At 37.7% G+C, this 12,227-nt stretch overlaps 1 protein-coding gene across 1 annotated transcript in view; it reads right to left on the bottom strand.

The window, feature by feature from the left end:
- MAN1A1 (mannosidase alpha class 1A member 1) overlaps positions 1-12,227 on the bottom strand; it is a 169,417-nt gene that overhangs the window by 122,151 nt on the left and 35,039 nt on the right. Inside the window, exons 3-4 of the mRNA XM_012739118.2 lie at positions 4,860-4,956; positions 2,186-2,301 (exon numbers count right to left, since the gene is read on the bottom strand). Coding sequence (XP_012594572.1) covers positions 2,186-2,301; positions 4,860-4,956 — 213 coding nt within the window. The remainder of the gene's footprint in view (positions 1-2,185; positions 2,302-4,859; positions 4,957-12,227) is intronic.

Here is a 12,227-nt window from a genome sequence, read left to right as displayed (position 1 = left end):
ATACCAATTGAGTAAAATCGTATTAAAAAACAAAGATTTTAAATTTTAAATGAAAAAGCTTCAAAGTTCACTATCTTAGCAATTACTAAGTGGTAGTCCGATCTCTTTGCCTTACACATAAGAAAGCTCAGTAAATTATTCTTCTCTGCTACACCGTCTGATGTTCCCTTGTGATTCATTCTGCTTTTTCATAGGTCCCATGGCCCACAGAACACATTCATGTCACCTGGTTTTAATCTGAGGACAGCCAACTGCCCCCTGTTACAGTAACATCTTGTCTAGTAACCTTTGAGAGGCCTTTGTACTTAGTCCATTTAAATGAAACTGCTCTTCCTCTTCCACCCAACACCATCCACAGCCCCAGCTCCAAGTCCAGAGCTCCTTGGACTACCACTGGTCAAGAAAGGAAAGAACTGCTGCAGTATTTGAGAAGTTTGGGGCAACAATGCCATAATTATCAGACTAAGCCAAGAATCAACAAGGAACCTGGACACTATTCATAAGGCAGGTGTTATTAAAGTCCACTTTCCTGTCTTACATCATCAGATTCTGGAGAAGTCTAATTATTATTCCCCATCCTTTCCTGAAAATAGAGGGTGGGGTCAGAGGGAGGGAGGGGTCAATCGATCTCAGGAAGAGCTGAAGATAAGCTTGTAAGTCTTTGAAGGTAGGCAGCTGAATTTATTTATGATAACAAGACATGACAAAAGTATTATTAAGAAAACAAATCTCCAAAAAGAAACATAATTTTTTTCCTTTAATTTTTCTTATTTAGTTCTATCAGTAATATCCTATCTCCACAACCCTGAGCAAATCATTAGCGGCTTGCACCTGTTTTCCCATGTTTACAATAAAAGGGCTTAACACATTGATCTCCAAGGTTCCTTTATACTACTGGAATATTGTCTCCTTTATATTCTAGATTCAATTATCAGACAAATTAAACATAAATTCATCTACCTGTTTAAGGTCTCCCAAATGCAGTATATATCACAATTAATTAGGGGAGTAGGAACAAAAAATTAAAACATTTAATTTACATATGTTTTAATCCGGAGAGATGGGAAAAGACTTAGCTTTACTGGTCCTTAATATTCTGACTGACCCTGGTGTCCTCACTTGGTTTCTGGGAGAACATGAGTGCCACAAAGCAGAGGGTCGGCAGGGACATGCTCTTTCTTTGTCCACTTTCAACATACAGCATGTTACTTGTGCCTGGTTACGGGGATTTACAGATATTATCAAATGCTTACCAGATAGACTAGAGGCTTACAGGGATTTCTGCAAAGTAATCTCAGATTAAAAATAATACCAATAATGCAAACATAAGTGAACGACTAAAAACTGCCTGGGCCGACATACTTCCTTTTCTTAGAATAAGTTCATTGTCAACATCATTATGAGGTAAAACAATGACTATCAAATTAGGTCTGATACGATGCAGTCCTCCCCAATCAAAATTAACAGGAAGTTTTAGAAGTATCCACTATCCTTAATTCTCTTTCCCTCAGTGTACAATGGGTCTTGAGGTATTTGCCAAAAATGACAACACATATACAAAATTTTAAGAAGTGTGTATGTATATATGTTTGTGTATACACACACACACACATACACACACACACACACACACACATATATATATGGAGGCAGAGAGAGAGAGAGACAGAGAGAAACATTTTTTACTGATAGGAGATAAGATCAACGAAGTTTACTGCCTTATTTATGGGAAAGTGGATGGCGCTGCTGGATGCACTGTGGCCCTGTATAAAAGCATAAGCGTTGCAGCCACACAGACCTGTGTCAGAATCACAGCTCTGACACACAACTAGCTGTGCGGTCTGGATTAAGCCTCTGAGACTCCGATTTCTAATCTAAAAAGGTGTGAAAATAACACTCATCGCATAGGGTTGTTGTGGGACTTGAACAAGAATACTAGGCATATGTAGATCTCAATAAATATTAATTTCTTTTTTTTTCTTTACCAGTAATTTGCCAAAAACCAAACACATACATTTGTGTAGCAAAGGAGGGCAATTTAAGAATATAGTATCATATTTTTACTATTTAAAGTTGCATTATTTGTTTTTGCTAGAGTACATTACAATGTAATAATCTCCGCTGCAGAATTTACCCACGTTAATTGAGACTTAAGGACTGAATCAGCAACTTTTATTTAACTTACCACATTAAAATCTAAATTTTCCTCAATCCATGATTTTGCTTCTTGGAATTCGTTTTTCATTTCCATAATAAAAAGTGTATCCAGGGCATCCACTATAGTTGCTCCTTTGATGTTACCTGAAAATATCAGAAAAATATTTATTCAGTAAAATATTTTGGATACATTCATGCAAACTGACCATACCTAGGAAAGGAAGAAGGTAATACTGAATTTATTAATAAGCAGTAATACTGAACACAATCTAAAATTATTTTAGTGAAAGAAAATATAAAACTGTATCAAAACCAGACTAAAAATTATTATAGCTTGTAGACTGATACACCTTATCTTTAAAGTTTCTTCTGTGTTGTAGACAATAAATTTCTTAGAAATTTCTCTTAGAAATGTGATTGCATTCTCTAGCAAGATAAGAATAGGCCTAAAACAAAGGAGCAACATATATATTGTTAATGTAATTACATCAAAGTAGTGCACCTATGCAAAACTCTAAATACAATTATATCTAAAATTATTTAGTGACAGCCTTAAGAAGTTATTACTCTAAAATGAAATTTTACTCTATGAAACCCTCACTGATGCTAACACACCCCCGACCTCCTACCCTGGACAGTCCTGACTCTGTGGTTTATTTTCTCTAAATTCCAATGATGTGGAGATTTCATGTTGCTCTGGCACTCATCACTTTCTCTCTTGTATTAAAATTATTTATGTGCATCTCTTTTAGTCTGGAAGCTTTCTTAGAACAGAGAAGTCATGTCTTGTTTACCTCCAAATGCCTCATGGTGCCATGCACAATTGTGACAATGAGTCGCTGCCAAAAGACTGGGCACTACACTTTCTATACATAATTACTGTTCTAGACAATACACAGTCAAATCTATAAATATAGATGCAAATTATTTCATTGGTACATGTCTTTCAAATGCCAAATTGAGAAATCATTAGAAAACCAATAATAGAATATTAAAATACTTAATTTTCAAAAATATAGAAACTAAATCTTATCTCATGGTAAAGAGAAAAAACCTGAGGATACTCAGGTTTTAAAAAATATAATTTTTTTGGAGATAGAACTACAGATTCAGGGTGGAACTAGAGGGAATACTTTAAAGTGGGCATTTTAAAACATGGTATCAGCTTCCTATTTTCATTGATATCTTATTTCTAAGTCATTAATAACTTTAAGTAACTACTTTTATTTCTTATATTTTAGTTTTACACTGAGTACAACTGGTCAAGCACAAAATATCTCTCTATAAGGTGCAGTTCTACTTGAAATCTTTTTTACTTCTGAAATCTTCAAATAATAGTTCTAGTTTCTGTTTAAGGTAGAATTGGGAGGTCATGAATACTTGAAATAATTTTTATGTTCATTAACATTGTCTTAAGTTAATGAAGTAACCAGTCTTACTCCCCTGGGCAAGAGATGTAAGGTTGAATGTAACTGGTAAGCAAAACCATGAGAAGGAAGCAGCGTCTTAGATTCTCAGAGGAAGAGCTCCCTAATGGCCAATAAGTGGGAAGATGCAGATTCTCTCTCTCTCTCTTTTTTTTTTTACTATTATACCATTTTCAATTTTATTTAATACTGGCAGCAGTTCAATAAGACAAAATGAAGAGAAGACAAAAGAAACAAAGACAAAAAGGAAATAAAATTTTAACAGATGACATATGTATATAGAAAATAATCTATAGACAACTAATAGATTTATAACCAATTTAGTAAAGTTGATGAATACAAGATCAATATACACAATCAACTGTGGTATTCTAGTGGCAAAAATATTAATGAAAAATAAAATTTTAAAATTGATAGCATTCTCAAGAGCATTAAAAAATTCAGCTATCAGAAATTTAATAAAAAAGATGTGAGAGACCTATATATAGAAAACTATTAAATAGTTTTTGAGAAAAATTAAAGAAGATCTAAAACAAAGAAGTGGTAAGCGTGTTTCTCCATTCCCTTCATCCTGTTACAGATAATATTTTGGGGATTGGAAAGAAATCAAGTACAGTAGGAAGGGTACTGGGTAGTAGATCTATGACCCAAAGAATCTATCAAACCCTTCTTTTACTTAGCTTCCTTACTTCCACAATGAAAATGTTGTTAATACCCACAGTACCAATTACAGAGGGCTGCTGTGAGGACCAAATGCAATAAAGCATGCGATAAAGATAATGAAAGTTCAAATAACTGGCCTAATCCATCCTTGCTTTCTGTTCCGTGGTACAAAGAGGAGAAACCTACAACCACAGTTGAGATACAGTGAAGAGCGCCACAGCTGGCTGCCTTGGCCAGTGCCTATGAAGACACAGCTTTTACCTGACAGGAAGCAGTTAGTGCAACCCAGCAAATGTTGCTCCGCTGGAAATTACCCGGGGAATTAGAAATCCTGATGCTGTTCCCCATACCTATTAAGTGAGAATTTCTGGATGTGTGCCCAGGCATCAGTAGTTTTTTAAAGCTACTAAGGTCATTCTAACATGCAGCCACTGCTCCATCTGAAAGACACAGTATGTGCAGTTCTTACAGAGAACTCCATCAGGTGTACAAGTTTCCTAGCAACAAGGCCTGTTAGGGTCAGCATATTACACAGACTTCTCCACTACCCATAAGCTCAGGCAATTGGAGAGAAGTTACTGTCACTAAGAAATCAAACGACATTCTACTCACCAAACAAACTGCTTGAATGGCCTTCTTTTGATATAGGTTTCAGTTCATTTAATCCCCAGGCATAACCTTTATAATTATTCCAAGCATGTTGCATCATCTGAGGAAAAAAAGTGGAAATGGGATTATAATTTGAATTGAGATGTTCTTGCTACAAAATAGATCATATATCGAAGAGCTAAAGGTTAAAACATTAAAATTCACTACTTAGTTAAAAGGATGATTAATCAAAAGGGTGATGATGGTGTAAACTAAAACATACACATATACATTACCCTTTATGTGTACATATGAAAATTTTTCTTTTTTAGTCCATTTAATCCTATTTAATATCAAAATCATTTTCAAGGCAGTTTCCAACAATAAGAATTTAGCTTATCCTAAAACAATGAATCATTCCTACATTTATCTAGTTCATTCTCATAACAGATTAAATCTGCAAAGGTGCTATATTTAAAATTCATATTTTTGCACAAGGTTCTTCTTACTTTGTTGACTTCATTGTATGTAAATATTCAAGGCTATCACTTTAAACACTTTGATGTTTTTTGACTAAGACTATATGAAAAGGTATTTTTAGATATCTACAGGAAATAAAAAATGAAACTATGATTATGCCTAGAGTTTGAAACATTCCAGTTTAATATAATCAATCTTTAGTTAGATATGCATGTGTGCATATGTATGTAACTGAAGACTGATTCTGCATAATCCCAATTGACAGCCCATGTACCAGCAATATTTTAAAAAGACAAACCTCTCTGCCATAAATTAGTTACATAAACTTTTTTCAATGACTCAAAGAATATATGTAATTATTTTTGTATATATGTTTTGAAAAATGGTTGGGGACTCTTTAACTGTCTAGAACTTATTCATGCCACTATTTCTACCCTATTAGCAACAGTAATCAAAATATGGACATAATCTGAAAATGTTCTATTCTGGCTCCATATTTTAAACTATCTTAAAGAGCATTACATAAAGCTACAGCTATTACTCAAGGGATGTTTGTCACTAAAAATCTTCAGTGAGATCAATACATTTTTATTAATAAAAAAGTCTTTATATGTCCCTAAACACAACAGTGAGCATCTTTTTTTTATGCAATTTCTTTAATCTTCCTATCTCACCACAATTACTATTACTAATAGCTACCAAGAATCTGTACCATCTGCTGAGTACTCTGCTAAATGCTGTACCACCAGTGTTGTACTCAATTCTTGCTACAACCCCATGAAATGTGTTTTATCATCGTTAGGCAGATGAAGAAACTGAGGCTTGGATATTAAAACCACAACTTTACTCAAAGTCATAACATTTCTCCACAGCCAAGGAGCCGGGGTTCATTTCCATGCTGGCCTGACTCTAAAGCCCATGGCATTAACCAACACACTGCATCATCTTCCTTAATGAGTCAGCAACAGAGTCTTCTTTGAATGAATCAGATTGTTGTTCTACCAACAATCAAAAGCATGTGTAAAAGATAGTGTTTTCAAGATTTTCTTCTTATAAATTAATTTTATTGGAAAGTCTAATAGATTTGAGGGTCAGATAACTTGACTTATGTCTACAATGTCACTGATTAGTCACACACTTAAAGATGAGTCATAGTTTTTGTGAGACTCTCTTTCTTTATCTGAAAATTTGGGATCATAAATCCTCACAGGGTGTATGTAAGGAATGTATGAACAAGTCTGTGTTTGTGCACCTACCATACTGCTTGACAGATGGCAGGTAATCACATGTTTATTGAATTTTAAACCTATATTGAAACCAATTATATTCACATCCCAAAAAATAGAAACCAATGAGCCTCTGAAAGACTAGGTAACATGAAATCCACAAAAACACCTTGAGAATATATCTGTTTTACTTGGCTTTTGTTAAATGTACTACATTTAGTAAACCCTTCATTTCTGTAAATTTCTAAAGGTGCTTAATAAATTCAAAAGCTTTTGGAATATACTGTATATCAAAACAGAAAAAAAAATGTTATGGTGATTTGTTTCAGCTGCAAATCTGACTGGAAACCAGTGCCACATACTATTAGTAGCTTAATGCTAGCATAAGCTTCCCCATAGAGGACTGGGTTGCTTTGTCAAAAATTATCATTTACACAGCACATCACTAGTGCAGAACCTCTTAAAGTAACCACTGTGGTATATATTAACTTTCCCTATCTTTTTTCCTCCAGGGAAAATTTGACACTAATTGCTTGGCCTCCTACATTTCAAAAGTTGCTGTGACACGTTTCTCAAAATGGGTTCCTCATCCCATGGGATTTTTATGAGTTAAAGTTAGAAAAGAAGAAGAAAAAGATGTGGTCAAAATGCCCTGAATAAAACATCACAAGTAGTTTTTCTGGTAATTGGTAAAGTGAAGAGGAACAGCTATATTGTTAAGTGATTCCACCAGCTGGTCACCTCTGGAAATGACTTACCATATTAAAGCCAACTCTAAAGCATCATGTGTGTGCACAGAATAACTGTGAGACTGAGTTCACAGGTCATATATATAAAATCAACTCGTTGGCTCAGATGTATGACTTATACAAATATTTCAAAACATCAAAAGGCTACTAGCTTTTACTTCTACAATACTAAGCCATTAGCCAGCTGAGAGACCATGAGGACGAAGGCATTTAATTTCTCCAGACTCAGTGTTCTTGTGAGCTCAAAGGACAAGGAGTCACTTCTAAAATTCAGCTACTAGGAAGGAAGTCCATGAATACAATTGATCCCTCTATTAATATGGCCCTTTATTTTGTTCTATAGTCTTTCATCAACTTAACTAGGGTTCTACAGTCTGACATCCCAAGTAGAAGGATTAAAATGGGCCTAAACTTCAAATGCGGTACTGAAACCCACACGAAATAAACTGAAAGAAAGGAAAGCAGTTTTCTTCCTGAATATTTACCTTTGTATTGATGAAAGGTATAGCTAACACACTATGTGAATGGAAACAAACAAGACACGATGACACAAAATGTCATAATAGCAATCCAGTATTCTGACCAAAAAAGATAGAATGAAGACATAAGATAATCAAAAATAGCATTATTTTTCCTTGACTCTATGCTTATAGAAAAGATTCCTTGACTTTTTCTTTCCTTTCAATTGGCATCAGGGCTGACTAATTAGGCAATGGCATTTATCGAGTATCTGCCACACTATGAATACAATGATTCTGAAGGACCAGAAAAATATATAGGACTCTATTTCACTTATTATCTAACAGATAATGTATGGAAGCTTAAAATGCTGCCTTCTTATATGCTCAGTAAATGTCTATAAACATGGGAGAATAGTAAGAAAACCAATTAAATGTTGTATACAACTCTATTGTTGTACCTAACAATTTGTTTTAAATTTTATGGCATGATCTAATCAAGGACATTGAAAACAAATAAAATATGTTTGAATTTCCCCAGTATGTGTAGATTTCATAACTTGGATTTTACTGCTAAGAACCACCTTCCGCAAATATTTTTATTAAAGCTAAAGCTTTAATCCTACGATCGTAAATTTTTCAAAATAAACACACCAGAAATCTTTTTGAAAATCTCACTGATCCTGCCAGACAGATCTCAGGAAGACTTTGGGGTTTTCACTGTCCCCTTCAAGAAGCCTATGAGATTAAGTTCCACTTACAGCCTCCTCCTGTGGGGTCTTACACAAAATTTCCATAGTTTGTACATGTGGCTCCAGCTGAATGACCCAGGTCTGGTGTCTGATCCAAAGGCAGATAACTGAGAGCTGGCCATAAGCCTCCAAGCTGAGGTACCCTGGTGCACAGCTCTCACTAATGATGGAGCTGGGCAACCCAACCACCTACTCGACACCTAGGGGAGTGTAACTGGGAGACATTCGGACAGAATCTGGAGGCCAGATAATGATGTAAAAACAAAAGTACTAATGTGCAAAAAGTCATAAAAAGGAGTCATGAGGCAGTTGAAGCCACAGGGGAAACAGAAGGCAAGGGGAGGTAAGAGAAGGTAAGAGGAGGCCGATAGAAGCAGAGACGGGCTACTTAGCCATTTGCACGGGGCACCGGTAGAAATGTGTTAAGTCTGTATAGCAGCTATGGAACTACAAACAAGGCTATTGAATCCTGAATGTTGATGAATTATCTTCCCATTTCCTCGCTGCCTGCTGCAACTGTTTGCTTACTTCCGTGTGTGTCCTTATAGAAAACCTTCTCATTTGTTGAGGAGTAATGCATAAGAGCAGGTCACGGGCAAAGGCATCTGAAAAACTGGATTCATATCCAAGCTCTGCAATCTTCGATGTGATTCTAAGTGAGGCAATTAATCTCTTGGAGCCCACTTTCTACTCCCACAAAATGTGAATAAATGAAAGCATCAGCCTCGTTGGCTGTAGTGATTATCAAATAAAATAATGCATGTAAAGTGTTTAGCACATTGCCTGACACAAGTGCTCAATACATTTTAGACATTATAATTACTTTTTATTAAAAACCTAAGCTTGTCTTTGATTTCTGCAATCTGAAAGAGCTTCATAATTTTTCCTAGTAACATATATAAACAGAAGGGACAAATATACATGAAACCAGACAAATCTGTCATACACAAGCTCTTCACAAATATATACATTTTAAAATCTACTATTTGGTATCCAAAAGGTGGAAGAAGATAGGATAAAGAGTACCAAGGGGGTAAGGTAATGTGAGTCAGTCTTTGGTTCTGAAGGTTCATATACTGGCTTTCATGAAATCTTGGTTGCCAGGTATGTTTGTGTGTGGGGTTTGTTTAGGAGGTTGGGGGGCTGACTTTGGAAAAAGATATGACCACATGAGGCAGCAAGACACAATAAGCTTTATTGGGTGGTTGCATGAGGAGGTAGTCTTGCACAGCATGAGATCCTCCAGAGACTTAGGGCAAGGGGGCCACCATGCAGAAAGGGAGGAGGGTGAAGGAACTCCCAGGGGAGAGGACTTAGGCCTAGGGCTTAGGACTAAGTGATGTCACTCTCCAACATGTGGGGAATTTCTAGGTCAGAGAACCTTGAAGGACAGTTGCAGCTTGGGGTCTTAAAACCACAAAGCTCTATCTTATCAATGGCCAACAGAGATGCTGGGTAGGGTTTCACAGAATATGTAAAGCAAGCAGGATCCAAATGCCTAAAAATATGCTGGTTGAAGCTATTTTTTAAAATAATCAGATGTGTGAAAATTTGAGTTTGGTGCCAGTGGGCTTTTGAGTTAACAGGTCTCAGCCTGCAGTGAGGAAATAAGCAACCTAGAAGCCAACAGACAGCGGCTCATTTATGGACCAGCTTGCTGTTTGGCACTAAAGGGAGGAAGCTCTGTGGTCCGGTGACACTCTTGTCCCCAGTGTTCTGGAGGACCCAAAGGGCTGTGTCTGGTTCAGGAGAGGTCTAGGGTGGGAGATCAAACTGGCTGATTGCTAAAGCTGAAAGTGATGTGCCATTGCTCTTATATTATACTTAGGGTTGGAGCTTTGAAAAACACTGATTTTAAAAGCCTGACAGTAATTTCCACCAAACTTTCCTTGAAATTATCTGACTGTCATATAAAAGTTAACTTCTTGAACTTTCAGATAAAATTCTCAACACAAAATATGTTTAGGGTCACTGAATCCACTTTCTTTCTTTCAATCTTTGGTGAAACTGGGAAAGGAAAGGAAGGGACAGAGATAAAAAATAACCTGAGGAAATTAATTCACAGCTTCTCCAAACCCTCACTTATCCATTGGAAAAAATGTCTTCCCAGGTGAACCAACTACAGCAACCTAACCAGCCCTTCCTGTGCTTATCTCATGCTACCCCCCTGCCTACATCTCCCTGTGGGGAGGAAGAGGCAGAAGGCCTTGAAGGAGCACCAGGCAGCAGGACCCCTGGTGCTGAGGCAGGGCCGTCACAGGAGCACAGCAGGCTGCCAAGGTGCTGATCCCTCTTAGTTTTCTCATCCTTAAAGAAGAACTGTAACAAAGGCACCACCATGGTGTGGGATGTTGAGGGGAGAGAGGTCGTCCCTGTGTGGGGATGGGGGTGTACCGGAACTCTCTCTACTTTCTGCTTAATTTTGCTGTGAACCTAAAATTGCTCTAAAAAATAAAGCTTATTTAAAAAAAAAAATTATCTCCCCTGACAACATGGTGAGGCAATCAAACGTTATGACATGGCTCACCGATCTTTACTCACACACACACCACCTCCTCAGAGTCCTCCCAGGCTTCAGGAGTTAAACTGAGATAAGGGAGAACACCCCTAAGGAAAGAAGCCCTTTAGCTAACTCAGAGCAACTCAGGGACAGGAAAGAAAAGAGGCAGAGCCTGGCGCGGCTGTACGTTCACAAAGACTGCAGCCTGAAGTCTACCACAATTACATCTCACCTAACAGGTGTCAAGATGCCACCTCAGTCAGTCTCGGCAATGTGCCTCCCCTCCCACAGCTCTTTACAGAGCCAGCCGGCAAGGCCCTGCCTCCAGTCACCTAGCTGTCAGCGCCCTCCCAGCCAGGACAGCTTCCAGCTTTACCCCTTATCAAACTAAAACACTCATTCACACCTCTGGCTCAATTTACCTCTTTCAAATGCTGAAATATATTAGTCCTCTCTCTCCCTTTCTCCCTTTAAGCTGCTAAGGTGTTACAGTGACAATGACCACGAACTGAACACCTATTGCTGCCAGGCTGAGAATTATAAATGGGAATAGAGCAGGGCTGCCACAATGGGGAAATGGAAAGATTACATGGGACATACTTATACTGAAAAGCTACTTGTTGTTTATCTGAAATTCGAATTTAACTGAAAGTGCTGTCTGTCACCTGGCAACGCTAGGATAAAGGGAAAGGACACATTCAGTCCCTGGTTCTGTCTCCACTGCCAGCTCTCTGGCTAGTGTCCCTCCTCTGCCTAGAGCTCAGAAGAGGGGATGAACATGTGAAGGGCCAGACAAGAACAGAATGGCCAGGTCCAGGGCAACTGGAAATGAATGGGGAATCTGGCAAAATGAGAGTGAGGGCCCTGACTAAAGCCATTAAAAAAATACTATGCTGGCTAACCGATAAACATGTCTGTGAGCCACAGTTAGCCCACAGCCCAGCAGTTTGTGTTGTAACCCCTAGTGCACAGGTGCTCCTAGAGCTCAAGGCGGATGTGGCTTCCCACCAGCCCTGCTTGCCAGAGTAACTTCTAGTCAACCTCTAGGATAAGCTGCCCTTCGTGGTCAGCTTCCTGGACTGCTCTGGCCCCACTGCAGGTGCTGTCACCTTACCACAAATTAGCAAAGTCCCTGAGATCTGAGATATACAAAGCATTACATGTAAACTTCTCAGCAATTCTTTTCTCACTGGATGCATAGCAGTTAAAAATTTTAGTTCCGGATCG

This window comes from Microcebus murinus, chromosome 5 (assembly GCF_040939455.1).
Source record: "Microcebus murinus isolate Inina chromosome 5, M.murinus_Inina_mat1.0, whole genome shotgun sequence".
NCBI classification, from domain to species: Eukaryota; Metazoa; Chordata; class Mammalia; order Primates; family Cheirogaleidae; genus Microcebus; species Microcebus murinus.
This window is presented reverse-complemented; position numbering and strand designations above follow the sequence as displayed.